Source organism: Serinus canaria, chromosome 10 (assembly GCF_022539315.1).
Source record: "Serinus canaria isolate serCan28SL12 chromosome 10, serCan2020, whole genome shotgun sequence".
Lineage (NCBI taxonomy): Eukaryota > Metazoa > Chordata > Aves > Passeriformes > Fringillidae > Serinus > Serinus canaria.
Genome location: NC_066324.1, coordinates 17,091,994 through 17,111,367, shown reverse-complemented (window position 1 = coordinate 17,111,367; position 19,374 = coordinate 17,091,994). Strand labels below are relative to the sequence as shown.

At 48.5% G+C, this 19,374-nt stretch overlaps 1 protein-coding gene across 1 annotated transcript; it reads left to right on the top strand.

The window, feature by feature from the left end:
- Positions 1-340: 340 nt before the first annotated feature.
- Positions 341-18,915, top strand: SORD (sorbitol dehydrogenase). Its single transcript, XM_018914063.3, has 9 exons — positions 341-472; positions 3,810-3,843; positions 4,559-4,723; positions 7,478-7,637; positions 10,190-10,308; positions 10,508-10,573; positions 15,601-15,776; positions 16,593-16,714; positions 17,815-18,915. Exons 1-9 carry the CDS (start codon positions 413-415, stop codon positions 17,978-17,980), a joined length of 1,068 nt encoding a protein of 355 aa, XP_018769608.2. The 5' UTR covers positions 341-412; the 3' UTR covers positions 17,981-18,915.
- Positions 18,916-19,374: the final 459 nt, after the last annotated feature.

Below are 19,374 nucleotides of genomic sequence, written 5' to 3'. Positions count from 1 at the left end.
CTGGAATTGGAGCTGGGGCTGGAGCCGGAGCAGGGGCTGGAATTGGAGCAGGGGCTGGAGCTGGGTGACCTGGGCCCGGAGATGGGCCTGGGGCTGGAGCTGGTGCCAGGGTCGGGGCTGAGGCTGGAGCTGGGGCTGGGGCCGAGCAGGGGCTGAGGCCTGGAATCAGAGCTGGGGCCTGGAGCTGAAGCACCCGGGCCCGGGGGTGGGCCTGGAGCTGTGGCTGTGGCTGTGGCTGTGGCTTTGGCTGTGGCCGGGGTCGGGCCCGGAGCCATGGCCGGAGCCGTGCCCGGAGCCGGCCGTGCCCGCTCGGTGCCGGGGGCGGTGCCGGGCCCGCGGGCGGGCGGGGGCCGGAGCACGGGCGGCCCCCCCAGCAGCGATCCTTGGACCCGGGGCCGCGCCGAGCCGAGCCATGGCGGTGCCGGGGCAGAACGTGGCCGTGGTGGTTCACCGAGCCGGGGACCTGCGCTTGGTACGGCCGCGGGGAGCCGGAGCCGGGGCCGGGCGGGGGCGGCGGGGCGGGAGCGGCCCCGGGCCTGCGGTGAGCCCGGGGCACCGGCGGGGTCCGCACGGCAGCCCCGGGTCCTCCCGGGTCCTCCCGGTTCCACCGGCTCCGGGAGAGCCTGAACCGACCCCAGCTGCCCACGGCAGGGGGGTGGCCGGGGGGCGCGGGGACCCAAATTCGGGGGTGTCCCATGGCTGGGCCCTCCCTGCCGTGCCCTCGCAGGGAAAGCCCGCGGCCGCTTCGGGCTCTGCACAGCGTTACGGGGAATGACCCGCACAGGGAAAACAAAACAAACCAAAATAAAACAAAAAAAACCCCAAAGCACCAGCCCTCGTGTACTTGGGAGGTGCGATATTTTTGCAAGAGAAATGAATTCATAGATACACTCATTCAAGCGTGCTAGAGGCGTGCTCGTTCCTTCTGCTAGAAGGATGTAACAGTATCAGAAGAGTGATTTATTTTTAGCTAATTCTGGCAACTTTGTGTGTATATTTTCTGTTTTTCCGGTCTTGGATAGGTTTCAGCTGCAGACTGCGCTTCGGGGACGCAGGAGGGGATAATCTTAAGAACTTTGCCAACTCTAGGTGGAGAACATTTTATCCCTGAAACCCAAAATCCCCAAAAAACTTCTCCCTCCACCCCAACTGGCCATTCTCACAGCTGAGATGGGCCCTCCCAGGGAGCAGGTGGAGAGTGGTTGTTGCTTCTTTGGGCTGCCAGAGCCCAGGTGAGCAGCAGGACAGAGGGTTTAGGAGAAGCAGGTGCTGGAGGACCCTCCTGGACAGAGGGAGCTTTTATTTTGTACTTTTTTAATATTTGAGGCTCATTCTGCCTCTCTGGCTGCTAACGCTCGGCTCTTTCTGGGTGCTGAATCACTATGCCGTGTGTTGCATGTTTGGTGAGTGCCAAAGGGGGGAAGGAAGATTTCCACTGGCAGACATTGGCAGGCAGCTTTTTGTACACAGAACCCTGGCAGGAGGGCTCTGGGGAGCACACAGACTTTGGACACACACCTTGTTTAGGGGATGATTATTACCAGGGAAGTGGTTGAATCTTTACCAGTCCCACCCACCAGGAGCCACACGTGCCATGTAGGTGGCTCCTGGTGGCTCCCAGGCACCTTTGACACAATTGTGCTTTCCCTGCAGTCACATGTAGCCTGACTACCAAAAGAAATGAAAATGGGTTGAGGACTGAGGTGGTTCCTCTAGCTCAGGAGTGCATTTCCAAACCCCTGTGATTTAAAGGTGTCTGAGACTTGTGAAGGTGGGCATTGGCTCCATCACATCTGTGTGGCTGGTCTCTAAACTGGCTTACACCCAGATGTGTGAGTTTTCCTTGGATATTTGTGCTTCTGTAGACCTTAGAGCTGGTCACCAGTGCCCTCCTGCCTCACTGGCAGCACCTTGTGTGCTCCTCCTGGGCTTCCCTGAAGTTTCTTCCCACCATGTGGATGGTGCTCACTATATTGACCCACTGGTGGTAGGAGTAGTCTCGGCGGTGAACTCTGAACTTGTTATCTGTTATTGATACCCAAAGCTGGGTGACTGCATCTTCCTGTAACTCCCACACCTTTCTTGATTTTTGGACATGTTTCCCATGGGCAGAATTGCTGTGATCCCTGTGCTGTGTGAAATTGTGTTTGCTTTGTTTTTGTTGAGCCTCCTCTTGTCCTTAGGTAGTTGCACAGGCTCCTCTTTGCTGCCCATTGAGGATTTGTTTGTTTTATACTTGTACCATGGCTTCTCTTTCCTTGTCTCCTTTCACAGGAAATATTTGCTGTGTTTGCTTTACCAGTCACCATTTTCTGAACTTTTCAGTGAACAACAGACAACGAGCAGAATTTGTGTCTGTGCTGCTCTCCACTTTGGCCACTCCTATTTTCTCCAAATCAGCCTGGAGAATTCACTTCCCACCAAGGTGTCTAGGTTTTCTGGGCACAGTTGTTATTGCCAGAAAAAAAAAAAAAAAAAAAAAGTGGTTGATTTTCAGCTAGAAGTTGGCTTTATCTCTCACTGTGGACTTTCTGCTCAGTCTGAGGTGGTCTGTACCTCTGGTGTGTCACCACATCCTGTGCTTGTTGCATTTCTGCTCTGGGCTGTGTCCTCAGTGTAACAAAACAAACCCCACACACAGAAAAATTGCAGATACAGGTCTGAAAGTGGAAAATGTCAGTCAGTTTAGTCATATGAGAATATGTTTCCAGAGCTGGTCTTTCCATGATGTTTAGAATGCTGAAGTACAAAATAGGAGTTGAGGAATATGCTGGGATTTAAACAGTTAAAATGCAGAACAGCACTCCTCAAAGTCTGAGCAGCAAATTAATATTTAAGGGTTTACTCTTGGCCCTACTCTGGGGGGCTTTTCTTAAAGACACAATCCTCAGGGTGGGTATTGTATTGTCCTGATGTTGTAAAACCCAGCAAAATCATTCCTTTGGCTTTTGAGGCAGCTGAGGGAGCTGAGTGAAGGCAAAAGCCCTGCAGGCCTTGTGGGTGGAAGGGTAATATGGGGCACTTTTCTCACTCTGGTTTTGTCATTCATCCCATAAAGAGTTGCCATGGCAATTACAAGAGAAAGTGAATGTCTACATTAATAGGTATAAATCATTATGTCTATATTCTGTAAAAATATTATATGTAAATTATGTATTGCTGGCACAGGTTGCTCAGAGCAGCTGTGGCTGCCCCATCCCTGGAAGTGTTCAAGGATGTGGCTTGGAGCAACCAGGTCTAGTGGAAGGTATGCCTGCCCATGGCAGGGTGTAGAATGAGATGGGCTTTAAGGTCCTTTCCAACCCAAATCATTCTGTGATTCTGTTATTCTGTCATTATGTAGTAAAAAAAAGTTTTGTATTATTTAAAATAATAGTTTAAGTCCTGCAATACTAAGGCTTTATAGAACCTGTAGTTCAGAATCTTCCTGGTTACAAAAGGTGATTTTTTTGCCAGCCAGTGGTATGGATGAAGGATTCAGCTGAAATTTGGGGCTGCTCCAGGGCAGGGAAATTTAGTATGTGTCTCTTGTCTGGGCTGGGAAAGGGAATTTACTACAAAATAATTTGGAGGGTGGATTTACAAGCTGGCAGTGTGCTTACTCCTACAGCTACCTGTGTTATCCACTGAGCATGGAAAATGAGGGGAGCTTAGGAGCAGGCTCCATGTGGCACAGCTGTGTCTTGTGGAGCAGACAGAACCAAAAACCTTGTCTGCTTATGGATTTACCTGAGCTAAGCTCCCACAGATATTCCCAGGGATACGAACAAGCAGCTAAATGCTTTTCTTTTTTTTCCTTTTGTCCATAGGAAAACCGTCCAATCCCAGAACCAGGCCCTAATGGTAGGTCTATAGATGACTGATTCTGGCTGCTTCCTTTACATCTCTTTGTTTTCTCATTGTCTTTTCTTGCTCCTTGATAGTATAAAATATTTCTGAGAAAATATAAAATTATTCAAAAACCAATTGTGTGGCTGAAACAGATAATGCTGCTTTTCCAGCTGAAAAGAAGAGCTGGAGCAGTCACAGATAAACTCCTTTATCTGGCTTTTTTTGCTTCCTGTTCCATCAGTTTGTGTATGTCACAGTAAATGGCTCTTGGGACATTCCAGATGATCTTATGCAGGACTAAACATTAATAGAATGGACATAGGGGCTGATAGAAATTTGATTCACTAACTGTCTGGGGCTGAAATCATAGCTTTGGGAGAAGTGAAAATTAAATGGACTTGCTATTTTTTTAGCTGCTCCAGCAATAATAACACCCCTCTTAAATGGCATTACTTCGTTGCCCATATTTTTATTGACATCAGCTTTTGCCTTACCCTGTTTTGAGCCCTCTTGCTTTGTGAATCATTGCTTTGTGTTTCAGCAGGTGGCTCACGACCGTGCCGCTCTCCCAACGTGTGCACGCACAGTTCTGCCGGGTTGGTTGAATGCCAGTAAATTTGGATGTGTCCATACTGGCTCAGCCTTTGCTCTGGGGCCCATGTGCTGCTCTCCCAGTGCCCAAGAAGGCTGATTTTCATACAAGGAACCTTCTCTCCTTTCCTGGCAGAGGTCCTCCTGCGCATGCATTCCGTTGGGATCTGCGGCTCCGACGTTCACTACTGGCAGCACGGTCGGATCGGGGATTTTGTTGTCAAGGATCCCATGGTGCTGGGACACGAAGCTTCCGGGACCGTGGTAAAAGTGGGCTCTGGGGTGACTCATCTGAAACCAGGTATCTGGAACCAAACCCATTTGTTTGTTTTCCTCCTAATCAGTTCCGAGAATGTGTCAATACCAGGCTGTGTTTTTTTCTGTCATGTAAAATTATCTGGAGTTCTGATCTCACAGTGTGACCTCCTTCAAGAAGTGTCATTGTGCTGCTGTTAGTCACCCATCTTGGCCACTGGTATTAGCTTTATGCTGGGATGTGTTGAGCTGGCCTGGCTGTATTTTATATTTTAATGCAGAGCAGAGTGGATCTGGTACAAGGTGCCTTTTAAGGCAACTTGATAAAACTGCAGAAACCACGTCTATAGCTCTTGCCAGCAACCTGCTGTGAGTGTTTCTTCTCTGTGTGTGCTCTTGAAGGAGCAAATGGCTTCCTGCAGTGCAGAGGTCACTGGAGCCACTGCTCCAGGCCCTGTGGTGGGACCTCCACAGCTCACTGTGCCCATGAATATCCTAAAAAATGGACTGAGCAGGGAATTTTGTGAAGTTTGCTGATGACAGCAACTTAGGCAAGGTGGAGAGATGTGGGGGAGAGCCATCAAGAGTTACAGAGAGACCAGAGATGCAAGTGAGATTCAACACAGGCAAACACAAAGTGATATCCACAGCAGAACAAACAAAACCAGCTTAATATCTAAAATGCTGTGCTGACCATCACTGCTGAGGGGTGAGACCTTTGGCTCTGACACTGTGCATAGCAGCATTGGCTCCACAACACTGAAAATGGAAATCACTGTTAGGAAGGGGACAGAGACTCAGAGGATGTCAGTGCACATCTGGAACTCTGCATGCAGTTGTGTTCTCCTCCTTTCCAAAAGGATGTAAAACAAGAGAGAAAGGTTCAGAGGAGGACAAGGAGATAACAACATGTGGAGCAGCATTTCTGACAAATGTCCAAGTCAGGAACTCGAGCTGAGAGCTAGAGAGACAACTCAAAGATAGAAAGGCAGAACAGGTGGCCTGTTCTCTGGTTGCTCCAGCACCAGAGCAAGGCACAGTGAGGTGCAGCATTCACCTGAGATGTAGCAGACCATGTAGTTTATGTGGTGGAAGGAGGAGAAGTTGTTGAGTGTTACTAAATACAAACAAACCACCTGTGACTTGTGTGGCTTCACAGCTGCATATAATGTGAGAGTATTCAGTATGTGCCTGTCCTGTCAGACACCTGTTGTTGGCCAGCTCAGAGGGCATGCAGTGGCCTAGATGGCTCTTTACTTCCATCCTGCTTATCCCTGTGCCTGCCTGAAAGCCTGTTGGGGGAGAGCTTTGCTCAGAGGTTTGGCTCTGATTCCTCTGCTAAATAAATGTGAGGCTTTGTGTCCCTTATAAGTTGTACTATGCTCGCACTGTTTTCTCTGGTCCATCCTGCTTTGTGACTGCAATTAAATAATAGCTCTTTGTCCTGCAGCCTGTGTCCTTCCAGCACCCTGGGCTACTCTGCTGTAGCACCAAGCTGTCTCTGTTCCCAGATAAATCCTGTCAGGCTCCTGGGTGTTCTGCACCTTAAGCTTCCTTCCCTTGAGGGTGGTGAGGCCCTGGCACAGGTTGCCCAGAGAAACTGTGGCTGCCCCATCCCTGGAAGTGTTCAGGGCCGGGTTGGACAGGGCTAGGAGCAGCCTGGGACAGTGGAAGGTGTCCCTGCCCATGGCAGGGAGTGGAACAAGCTGAGTTTTAGGGTGCCTTCCAACACAAAGTCTTCCATGAGTCTACGATTCCCAAGGAACAGCCCTTTCCAGCTGGCAGTGTGGTGGCTAGCCAAGCTCACCTGCTCCATCCTCAATGTTTCCTCTTCTACAGATTCAGCAAAATATCTGGTCAAAGTGTGATTGCCTGGGGGCTGCCCCTTCATCTGCTGAGGTTGGCTGCCAGGCAGCTGGAGGAGGATGTGTGTGGGGGGCTGAGCTTCCATCTGTGCCTCTGAAACACCATCTCTTCCCAAGTACCTGGAAAGATCTCAGTGATGAGTTTGAAAAATGCGTATTGTATGATTGGCTTTTTGCAAATATTAAAATTAATATTGTATGTGATATGATAGAAAGTTGTGCTGTATTGATTTTTAAGTACTGTGTTAAATATAGTTTTAGGTTATAACATAATGTTGAAATAGAAACTATGCATGTGAGATATTTTTTTAAAGAAAGGAATGAGGTACTTGTACCAGATAGCAATCACAGGACACCTAAATCTTTCAGAGAAAAAGAATTTATTGCCCCATTATCAGAGGAAACAAACTTCTTCCTGCCTCGCTCAGCCCTTGACACAGTCAGGATTAAGAGGAAGAAGCTGACACTGACCAGACAGAATCCTTTGTTTGAATTGAATTTATGCATCATGTATGAGGTGTATGAATATGCAACAGGCTATTGCTTTAAAGGTTTAATTCTCTGTTAATGTGAGTCCTATTCTGGGCTTATTTTGCCCAGAAAAAGGTACCCAGACCGTCCATAACTCTTTTGTTCTTATTGTCTTGTATTGTCCTTATATCAATTTTTCAAATTTTTATTAATCTAATTTTATTACTATTTTCATAACCACTTTATTACTATTAAACTTTTAAAATTGAAAAAAACAAGTGATTGGCATTTTTCACAGGAGGGTGCTGTGAAGGGAGCATTGGGAACCAGCCCGGTGTGTGCAGCAAGACCTTCCTCATGTCCCTGCAGCCTGGATGGTGCCAGTGTTTCCGTGGGTTTTGGTGCTACTCCTGCTCGTGTGCCACCCTGTCCCTGACCCTCTCCATCTGCTTTCATCCTGGCAGGTGACCGTGTGGCCATCGAGCCGGGTGTGCCGAGGGAAATGGATGAATTCTGCAAATCTGGGCGCTACAACCTGTCCCCGACCATCTTCTTCTGCGCCACGCCGCCCGACGACGGCAACCTCTGCCGCTACTACAAGCACAGCGCAAGCTACTGCTACAAGTCAGTCCCTGCTCCCTCCACAGAGAGAAATATACACTCCCTGGGGGGAGATTAGCTGCAGCAATCACCTCTTAGCCCTTTGGAACACTCTTCATGCGATCCCAACAGGTTTTATTGCTTTCTGATCCATAAATAACATGCCTAAGCTTGGATGGCAGCCACTTTGCAAAGGGTTTGTCAGGCAGACAGTTTATCCCCTCAGGTGCCAGACATAAACATTTCTTGCATGTCTCCTGGTATATCACCACTGGGTTACCCTTTAATTATTTTCCTTTTCCTGCTTGCTCCCTTCTCTTGGTTTCTCTCCTGTCTCTTTTCATGTCCTTGCCTTCCTAGGCCGGTGCCTAGAGGTCTTTGTCTGGTTCTTTGAGCTGAGTTTTGCTGCTGCTTTTCAGGAAACACCAGGGTGACTGCTGACATCTCACTCTGTGGTTTGAAACAAAGTCATCCCACTTTGAGCAGAGCAGGAGCAGAAAGCAGTAGCCCTGCTGAGCTGTTTTTTCATGTGTATCAGAGTGTCTCCACTAAGCTACCAGCATTACAATATATCCGTTTTCACGTCCAGTTCAGCAAACTTGAATATATTATTAATTGTGGCAGCACGGGCACATTTGCTTAGAAGCAAATCTGTGCTTAAACACTCTGGCAAATCATAGAATCCCAAAAGGGTTCGGTTTGGAAGGGACCTTAAAGCCCTTCCCACTCCACTCCCTACCATGGGCAGGGACACCTTCTACTAAGCCAGGTTGCTCCAAGCCCCATTCAGCCTGACCTTGAACACTTCCAGGGATGGGGCAGCCACAATTTCTCTGGGCAACCTGTACCAGAGCCTCAAATACTCCAAAGACCTGAAAAAACTTGTTATACCCACTTAAGTACCTTTAACAAGGAGTCAAAAATAGCCCAAGTAGTGTTCCCCCTGAGGCTGCCCTACCTGTGGAGCTTGTTCTTTTTCAGTGTGTATGGAGCTGGTGCTTCCATGAGCAGGAACATCCTTGGGATTGATCTCTGATGTCGGCACAGAATGAGTTCGGGATTGTGTCAGTCTGAAGGAGGCACTTGACTGCTCCTCTCCTGGGAATCCTCAGGCAGGAGGCTTTCAAAGCAGATACCAAGCAGCTGCTGTCAGGATGAGGGGCTGGTCTGGGTGGGATTGGCATCTCACTGTCCAGATCCACTGTCATTGATTTCCTGTGTACCAGAATAACATTTTCTGACAACATCATAAGTTTTTGCTTGAGAGGAAGTGGTTGGTTTGTAGCTGGCTTCTTCCAGGCTTTTGCTTTTTTCCTCCAATTTGAGCAAATATTACTTTGGCTGTATTTTTTTTTTTTTTTTTTAAGCTTTGGGATGCAAAGCCTGCTCCTGGTTTCAGATCAGCAGTGCTGTGGCTGGCTCATGTACAGCAGATTCCCTGGCACACAGTCACTCTGCCAGCACAGATTTGCTAAGAACAGATGATGGCTGAGCTCAGTGAGCTTTCACACATTTGGGCAGTTACTGTGTGTCCTGCTGGTGGACAGACTCTGTGTTGGGTGCTCAGAGTAACTTGATGGAGGTGGGATCATGCCCTCCCCATTGACAGGGCAGTGCCCAAACCCAGCAGTAGCAAACATGATGCCAGAGTCTGTGACAACAGAACTCTTGGAGTCAGACCTTTAAAGCCTCCTGGAAATAAGGGATATGCAGATATCTTGCAGCTGAATTCCCACAGCCATCACTTCCATTTCCTTGGCTTCACATTGGCCTGGCTGAGATCTGACCTCGAGCTTCCCAGTGCTGTCACTGTCCCTGCTGACCCTCCTGGTAGGCACAGCTCCCAGGGCAGTGTGAGAACACACTGCTGGTGGGCAGTGTTTTGGGGCTGACACTGATTTCTTTCAACAGTTCAGAAGGGCTCACTCCCTCTGCATTTTTCTGTCACTTATGTTGGCTGTGTAACAGGGCTCTTTTTGTCCAAAACACATTTGATACCCACTGCACACACGTTGTCCCTGACTGCTGGGAGGATGCAAACTGGGACCAGTCCACTTGGTGCATCAGGAAAGGTGATCCTGGTTGTTACCAGGAAGGGAGACCTGGATCTGGCTGCCTTTCCTGGTGGCCTCACCTTTGACAGCAGGATGTTTTCTAAAAGCTGATTCAGCCCTGGTGATGGTTCTGGGAGCTCACTGGTGGGTGAGCCATAGGGCAGCTTTGGGGTGGTACATATACAGCTGGGGGGTTTGTTCTAAAGGGAATGAGTGGCAAAGGAATCCTTGTTGACTCACCAAGTACTGGAGAGATGATGTGGGGAAGTTTGTGGGTCTCTGGGTGTGGTGCTGGGGCAAACCTCACTGAAAAATGCTTCAGGTGCACTTGATGCTGCTGCAGAGGAGGGAAAGAAGCAATGGAATCTCTTGAAGTGTATTCCAGCACATTTCCCTGACCACAGGTGGCAATGTGTTTTGCCACTGTGTTTTACACCCATGTTTGTTTTTTGAGTGTCGTGGCTTTCCCCATCACCCTCATGAGCTACACTGGTGACTGTTCCTTGTGTCCCATTCTTGCAGGCTTCCAGACAATGTCACCTTTGAGGAAGGAGCCCTCATTGAGCCCCTCTCAGTGGGAATCCATGCCTGCAAAAGAGCAGGAGTCACTCTGGGAAGCAAAGTCTTCGTGTCTGGCTCTGGTATAGTGAGAACAGCCAGTCCTTGGCTTCCCTGCCTGCTGGGAGGGGATGGGCAGGCTCAGGCTCTGCCTCTGGGCTCTGCTGGAAGGGATGAGGGATGAGGGGAACCTTGGGGCTGCCAAAGCTCTGGGCATGCTCAGAGGTGGGGCTGATGCTGCCTGGCAGTGGAACATGTTCTCTTTCTCCCCTTTGTCCCCAGGACCAATTGGCCTCGTTAATGTGATTATTGCTAAGATGATGGGTGCAGCAGCTGTGGTAGTTACAGGTAAGTCCTTTTAGCCCTTTCAAAGTGTGCCTGTTTCCCACCATACAGAATCACAAAATCATTAAGGTTGGGAAAAAACACTTAGATCATCGAGTGCAACCATTAACCCAGCACTGCCAAGCCCAACCATGTCCATATAAATGCCTCATCCACCTGTTTTTTGAACAGTTCCAGAGATGGTGATTCCATCACTTCCCTGGACAGCCTGTTCCAGTACCTGACCACCCTTCCAGGGAGGTTTGATCTTAGGTTATTTTTACCTCTGGTAGTGCTGGATGATGGCCCAGACAGCGTTTGCCCACTGTTTTCTGTGTGCAGCCACACTGTGCTTCTCCACTTGTCTTTCTCTGTCCTTCTGTCTGCTCCTGCTGGGGGTTTCATTTTTCACTGGTTATCCACAGTGACTGAAATGGCCTTTTCAGGGTCTCTGCTTTTCAGAAATGGGTGTCCCTTGCATAACTGTATCCTGGATGTTTCTAGTTGAGCTGCTGCTTGCAGGAATGTCTTTGTCCAGCTGTGTCAGGAAAACCTCAGAGGAAGGAGATCCCATCTATCTCCTGTCTGGAGATACCTTCTCCAGGTTTGAAGCTCTTAATGATGAAGCTTTTTCTAGGGTCCACTCACAAACTGTCATTTATGGAGCTTCCCCCTTTATGGAAAAACTGAAATGAGTCTTCACCTTTGAAGCTGCTCTTCAGGTTGTTGAGACAGCCATTCCATCCTCCCCTTTTTTTGCCATGCTGACCTAGCCCAGTTCCTCCTAGCTCTCCTCTAAGTTGAGGCCCTCTCTCTCTCTAGCTTGCCCAGAAGGATTGAGAGCTGGAGTAACCTCAGGATGTTCTCTGGTTGAAATTTCCACCTGGGGGTTGAACAGGGTCTGGAAATGGTGCTTCCAGCTCCCACTATGAGTCTTCAGTCTTTCTGAGTGGTGATGGCAGGAGGAGCAGTTAGAGGTGCCACTGGATATTGAGTACAGACTGCTGCAGTTTTTATGTCAAAGCCCTAAAGGACCTTGACCTTTCAGAAGGCTGTTACATCCCATTCTTTGAGCCAGGTGTATTTTTGACCTTTCCATTACTGTGTTACTTGACCCACTTTGGGTCAAGAGATGAAACTCAGGTCCCACCCTCTTGCCTTCACAGAAACATCCTTCAGTAGTAGCTCAGGTCAAAGCAGAAAACACAAGGTCTTCTCCTCCCTTAATCCCTTTGCTGTCGAGTCCAGGGCATTTTTAGCTGTGCTGGCCTCACCCTGCAGGTGTTGGTGGATGTGGTCAGTCCACACCTCAGATTTTGTGAAGTGCTGTCATTTGAGGATGATGTTTGCTGTAGCAGGAAAAACAGCTCTGCCTCCTGAATCATGCACGAGGAACCTCGTGCCCAGCTGGGCTGGTGAGGGGCTGGGGGTGTCCCTTTCCCTGGGTGGGGAAGGTTTGGTGACTGGGGGTTGGTGGGGCTGAGGCAGCTGGCTCAGCATGCCCCTCATTCCTGCTCCAGGAATGGGTGTGTCTTCCCTCTAGTGCCAGGAGCTGCTCCTGATGGGGGCTCTGGCAAGCTGAGCTGGCTGTCATGTGCCACAGGAGGTGCCTGCTGCTTGGTTTGTAGGATCAGCAAGCTTGGACACATGGAATTACCCTTTCTTATCTTTATGTGCCAACCTAGGTGCTGATTCTGACTTGTGGATGTCTCTTCCACACGAGAGGGGTTTGGCTGAGGTGCTCAAACCATGAAGGTGCTGTCCCAAATCAAATATTTGAGCATGACATGAGCTGAGGAATGGGTTTGGCTTGGCTTGTGCTGCTGGAGATTTTGCTGCCTGTCTCAAGGAACTGCTTTTTGTTTTGGCTTTAGGAGCCAACACCTGTGAGGCACCTGTCTGCCCACAGAGGCCCTCTTGTCTCTTGTACTTTACTGCCAGGTTATCTGAAGTCATTGCCCTGTGTTTTTATCATGTGTCTGTGAGGAGCTTTGTCTGTGCAGCACTTACGGCTTTAAAAGTTTTTTTGTTTTGACAAGTTTCTTACAGGTATAGAAATATTTAGAAAAACTTTTTTTTTGTGAGAACTGACCTCCTACAACTTCTGTCTTTGGCTCACCTGGAGTGTTTGATGTATTTCGTGGACTCCAGTTGGATGAGAAGATCAATTTGTTTCATGGGTCCTCATCTACTTTCCAAAAAGTCTGTGTCTTTCTCCACTCCACCCTGAGTGGGTGTGATTGATATTTATGGGCAACCTTCTCCTGTCCTCCTGCCTTGCTGTTGCTCAGAAAAGCTGCTTTTCTCCTCAGATGCATGTAAAAGATCAGCCTTCCTCCCCAGTAGGTGAAGGGGCAGTTCAGGTGTTCATGTTGGGCTGTCTTGCATTGCACTGTCACTGAAGGTGCACTTAATAATTCCTACTTAAGGGAAATTATTCTCCTTGTTCTATCTGAATCTGAAGGTCTAGGTTTTGATGCCTCCAGGAATCCTGGAATTCAAGGTCAGGGGAGGTGAGTAACTGTACAGAGCTCAACTCCTTTGAGAAAGAAGATGAACAAAGAAAATCTGAGAATAATCAAGAGTATTTATTTGCTTGTTAAGTTGGCTCATAAACCATCATGAGAGGCTTAAGGGTAATCTGATAACTTCACTGGAAGCAAACCAAAATTTAATTAGCTCCAGGGGCTGGGAAGTGAAAACAAACTTCTGACTGGAGGCAAGATGCAAGCCATTAATTGGTTAATTGACCAGTTTCCCAAGAGCTGTGTGGGTTTTAAATTGCAAAGGACTTGATCCTACCCAAGCCTCACAAGTGTCTGGAGCTCTGAACAATGCAGTGACCTGCAGATCTGTCTGCTTCACTAAGTGCTTCCTGGCTATTCAGGTGTACTGGGATGTGATTGCAGCCCTGGCCAGGGCTGACAGTGTTGCTGCTGCACTCCATGTGCTGCTTAGAGCCAGGGTTTCCTTCCTGAACAGCTCAGCAAACCAGAGGCCAGCTACAGGGAAGATGTGGGATTTTTTTTTGCTGCCTTGGAGTGATTTTTTGGCCACTTTGAAATGCACTGGCTGCATTGTCACTGTAGGACACTACCTGTGGATTATTTCTGCTAGAGAGAAAGTATGAAATATGTAAAATATAGACTAGAATGTCTCTAATATTTTATATATTTATATATTATATCTGTATAATATTTTAAAATATATATTTATAATTTAAAACACATTAGTGACTCAGGAGATGTTAAAAATGGTAGAATCCAGGATCTGTGTCTGCTGTGAAGTGGTATTGTGATACCAAATTTCACAGCGAGTTTAGTCATTACTTGAGAGGACTGTTGAGCCCCTGTGGTCTCCTTGCCATACACTGAGATTTGGGAGACACCAACCATGCTGGGCAAAAGTGTTTCATAGCACTTGAAGTGCCTCAGGAAGCTCCTGGCCATGCAATTGGTGCATGGGAAATGTCTGAGTGCAGCTCAGAGGGGTCAAGCATGGGCCTGGAGCCCAGTGCTCAGAGCTTGGGAGGGATAGAGGTGACTCCTACAGCCACAGGAAGGAGCCCATGTTGGGGCTTCCAGGGTGATGCTGCCCTTTCTTTTCAGCCTTGGCTTTTCCTATTTTGTCTGCATTTTATTACCCTTTGTTACCCCTTCTTGAAACGCCCTCCACAGCTCTCCTGGGTGCTCAGCTTGGTAGCTGTGCCCATACTTGGCATCCTGAGCCTTCCAGCTGCCCGTGGGGGCATGTCCATCCCCTGCCCTGCCAGTGAGTGCCTGTCCATCCCTGCCCTGCCAGTGAGTGCCATCATTTTTGCTGTGGGATGGGCAGGGTAGAGCCTCTGGCTCACTCCCAAGACTGCAGCTGAGTCAGAGTGGCTCATGCTGGAGAACTGGCCTTATCCTCCTCCTCTTTCCCTTGATGTTTTCACCCCACCCCATCTCTGACTTCTCTGAAGACTGTGCCCTGGTGAGAGGGGTGTTTTCCTCTTTGCTGTGTGTGCCCCTACCACAGGCATTGTTTTCTGAGTCTTCAAGCCCAGGACCTCCGGGAGGAGATCACTCCTCAATTTTGGGTCTAGAAAATCTTGGCTGTCACATCTTTTCCAGTGCCAGCATGCAGACCCTGTAGACACTGCTTTAGTGTAGGGAAAAGAGGTGATTCCTTCCTGGGAAATCCCACTCTGCTCCTCAGCTGTCCACATCCTTATCTCCAGAGGTGACCTGGTTACCAGTGGTGTCTAGAAAGGAACAGGTGGCTTTCCTCCAGGGGATGTGGGATGCCCCAGCTTGGTTCAAACCCCCTGTGGATCTTCAGGTGATACTTACAGCCGTGTCAAGATCCTCCAGAACAGAGTACAGGAGTACAGCCATGCCCTCACAGATGTTTATCATCACTAGCTTTGTTGCTCCAGGTTCATGGGGTGTCTCAGGTCCATCTTATTACCAGATCCACTCCCTTTTTTCTTTATGGGCTTGCCTGCTCATTCATCTGTGACAGAAACTGTCTGAGAGATGCTCAGCAGCCTCCAAAGCTGCTACAAGGAGGGTAAAGAGCAGGCCAGGACTGTGACAGTGCAGACACAGACACACTGAGTGTTTACATTCTGCAGTTTGCTCAGCTGAAGGCACCTGCTGAGGGTTCCTCGAGGAAGCCCTCGGAGAGCTCATGGTCTGTTCTCACTGGGTACTGTTAGAAGTGAAATGGCCACATTAATGATCCTCTGAACCTGTTGTTGGAAAGATTTCTTGTGCTGTCCATAGCCATGTTTATTGTCTTGGTGCACTCTCAGTGTTCTGGCAGTACCAAAGAGAAACCGCCCATGGCAAGGAATGGAACTTCAAAGTGGAGTGGAGCTTTGAAGTCACTTCCAACCCAGACTATTCCAGGATTTTATGATCATTCCCTGCCTACCAAGAAGGGGTGAATCCTCACCTCTTCTGGTTGTGCACTGTCTTGTGCACACATGTAGTGAGCAGATGCCAGGTTCAGGTTCTTCCCCTCTTTCACATAATACTCCAATTCTTGGCTTGGTTTTATTTCCACAGACTTATCTGCCTCTCGCCTGCAAAAAGCCAAGGAGGTGGGGGCAGATTTCACCATTCAGGTGAAGAATGAGACCCCGCAGGAGGTGGCCTCCAAAGTGGAAAGTGTGCTTGGCTGCATGCCTGAGATAACTGTGGAGTGCACAGGAGTGCAAGCTTGTATCCAGGCTGGAATTTATGTGAGTACCACTTGTTCCAAAGGCAGACCAGTGATGGTGTTGTTCTGTTTTTTTTTCTGGGATGGTTCAGTGAATGAGCTATTTCACTTCCACAGTGCTTAATTTAAGTGGGCTTGGTTTGGGGAGAGGAGCTGCTCCTTAGACAATAAACTGAGAGAGATAATTAAAGTGTTAACACCAGCGTGGGGATAATTGATTTGATGCTTGGGTGCTTAACCACTTACCAAGGAGGCTCCAGTAAGATCCCCAAACCCAGGGAGTAGGACAGCAGCCTCCATTGAAGTTATGTCCAAATAAAAAGAGTAATCAAGAAAATTAATTCCAGAAGGAATGAAAGAAACAATTAAGAAAGGGATGTTTTGATGCCATGAACAAACATCCTAACAGGAGGGTGGGGGAAGGTTAATGTGGAGTTTCACAGTGAAAGGACAGGAGGGGAATGGGAAAAGCTGCAAAAAGAGAAATTCCAGTAAAGCATCAGGCTCTTAGTTTTAAGTCTCTCTCACTGAAATCCCAAAGTACTTTTGTAGTCCTAAGTGGCAGCCATTTTTCAGAATGGGGTTTTCAGAGTAGGAATTTTAGATTCCTAATAAAATCCTTCAAAGATTTTCAAGAGATTGTCTTTTTCACTTTGATTACCACTGGTTTCACTCTTACATACTCCTGACAGCATCCTGCCTCTCCCCAGGGCTTCTCTGCTGTGCCCCAGGCAGCCCATTGCAGCCACAAAGGGTGCCTTTCTTTTTGACAGACCCTGCACAGGCTCCTTTAACTGTGCTCTGCAAAATGTACCCCGTTTGTGTGTTTGCTCTCCAGGCCACTCGTTCTGGTGGGACCTTGGTTCTGGTGGGGCTGGGGCCTGAGATGGTGACGGTGCCCATCGTGAACGCTGCCGTGAGGGAGGTGGATATCCGTGGGATATTCCGCTACTGCAACACGTGAGTCTGGTCCAGGGGGGGCTGATGTGTCTCCAAGTTAAAATTCTTCAGAGCTCTACTTTCTTGCTGATGGAGAAAGTCTCTTTTCTTAGTCTGTGGCTCTCCAGGAAGGATTTATGGGATGTCATCACCCTCCTTCTTAAAATGAGAAGTGTTATTAAGTAGGCAGGAACTAGGTTAGCTGCTGCATCCCTTTGTATCCCTGTTGCTCTAATTTGGCCCTCAGGTCCGAGGTTGGACTTGATGATCTTGGAGGCCTTTTCCAATCTAAGTGCTTCTATGATTCTAAACAGAGTGGCAACATGATCCCTATGAGGGACTGTGTGCTGAGGGTTCTCCTTTATTCTCCCTGCACTGAGACCATGACTTTGAGCTCCACCATGGTCAGTGTGCAGGCAAGAGGCTGGGCAAGAGGAGAGAAGAGCATGGCAGTTTTGGTTTTCATTCAGGCCTTCCAAAGTAGTAGATTCCTGTGATTTTCACTTGCTTCCTGTGATTTCACTTACTCTCTCTACTGTCTGTGCAGCAATGCCTGTCTTCTCAGAGCTCAACAGACCAGAGCTGTTGGCTTGTCCCATCTCCCATGCCAGACACTGTTGTGGTGTTGTGAGGGTCCCCAGGGTGAGGTGAGAGATGAGAATCTGACTCCAAGTTCTTAGGAGGCTAATTTATTATTTTATGATATTATATTAAAAGAAAATGAGATATTAAAGCTATACTAAAGAAAGAGAAAGGAGACCTCAGAAGGCTAGACAAGAATGATAATAAAAACCTGTGACAGACTCAGAGAGTCTGACACAGCTGGCTGTGATTGGACATTAAATTAAAGCAATTCACATGCTGGGTAAACAATTCTCCAAATCACATTCCAAAGTAGCAAAACACGGAGAAGCTGAAGCTTCCCAGCTTCTCAGAAGAAAAAATCCTGGCGAAGGGATTTTTCATAAAAGATCATGCTGACAAGACACCAGAAAATTCTTTGCAGGCAAAATTTCCCTGGGCTAGGGAAATAACTGTGATGATCCAGGCTGCTCCATGCTGTTTTCCTGGACTTCAGACTAGTGGCTGCTCTCATCCCCTGCTCTCTGCTTCCCTTGCAGGTGGCCTGTGGCCATCGCTCTTCTGGCATCCAAGCGGATCAATGTCAAGCCCTTGGTTACGCACCGCTTTCCCCTGGAGAAGGCTCTGGAGGCCTTTGAGACCACCAAGAGGGGTGAGGGGGTCAAAGTCATGCTGAAGTGTGACCCCACTGATCAGAACCCCTGAGCTGTCCCAGTGCCCAGCCCTCATCCCTGCTGCTTGTAACTAGAAAATCACATGTAATGAGGGTGAATGGTACTGGGAGACACCTTTAGAGCATTAACAGGTAACTACAAATGGACAACCAATAGTTTGAATCAAAATGCTGAATTAGAGATGATGGGTTGTGAGGTTGGTGGCTCTTCTTCATGGACCACACGTGCAGGAGAGCCTGGCCAGGTTCCTCCATGCCAGGGAGGAACTGGCATGTGGCACAGCAAGGGTGGAGGTGCTGGCACTCCCCCTTCCTGTCCTGCACTGCCCTGGCTGCAGCATTTCCTGCCTGGCAATCCCTGGATGCAAGATAGCCCTATGTGAGTATCCCCCCTTCCCTTGTGGGTGCTCAGGGACTGTACAGCCTGTGGAACAAAGCCTGGCCCTCCCCACTGCACGGGAAGCACTGGCACATTCAGGTCATTCTCTTCATGCTCTTCTCGAAGCTCAGAACTGGGGTTTTGGGGAAACTTAGAGGCAAGCTGGGACCATGTCTACTGTGTCACCCCCCAACAGCTCCTCGTGGGACCATTGCAGGTAGGGAAACTGGCCCTGCTGAGAGCCCTGTCCTTCTGTGCCTCCTATGAAGGGGCTGTTGGGGGGCACAGCTGCTTTTGACATGGAAAAGAGCACAGATAAGACATGATGGGACATGTGGTGAAGCATCAACTCAAAGGTTTTACCACTGTTTTGAGTGAGCATCATTCAAAGGTTTTACCACTGCAAACAAATCACAATTATTTGGGAGTATCAAGCCTTCCTGCTGATTTTGTGAGCCACAAACAAGGTACTAATGAGGTAGAAAAAAATCTAGTCTTTGATTATAGTCATGTTAATTTACTACTGAGAGATCAGTTCCTTCCTTGGTACTGAATTTTCCTCAATAAATTCTGGCTTCCTGAGACCTACCTGATGTGTCCCTTGAAGTGTGGGGTGGTGGTTTGGAGGGGCTTGCAGGGCACTGTGCAGACCTAAGCCTCACCAGAGTGCAGGTTGAGCTCAGTGTTGGCAGGACTGTGAAGCCTCAAACAACCCAACTACTTGCAAATGAAACCTCATGTTTATTCCAGATGTGGCCAAGTTAATCCTGGCAGAGATGGAAAGCCCCAAGTCCATACTGAGTTTTACAGGGATGAGACATAACCCAGGGGAACTTTCTGTAGCCAGAAGAAGTGGTCAAAATATGTGCTCAGCAAATTCCCGTGCTGGGAGGAATCCCATTGGCATGGCTGGGGATTCACTGGCCATCCTGACTCCTGTCCTGTGGGGATCCCCATTGGCATGGCTGGAAAACCAGTGGCTGTTGCAAGATTGTTCTTACTGGGCAATGGAAACTTGCTCTCTGTACTCTTAGGGGGCTGTTTAGC

Bases quoted from the DNA above. Each gene is read 5' to 3' on its own strand.
- SORD (XM_018914063.3), top strand. From the start codon at position 413: ATGGCGGTGCCGGGGCAGAACGTGGCCGTGGTGGTTCACCGAGCCGGG. The intron at 4,724-7,477 runs GTATCTGGAACC...TCATCCTGGCAG, and splicing joins GGTGACTCATCTGAAACCAG to GTGACCGTGTGGCCATCGAG. The intron at 16,715-17,814 runs GTGAGTCTGGTC...CTTCCCTTGCAG, and splicing joins ATATTCCGCTACTGCAACAC to GTGGCCTGTGGCCATCGCTC.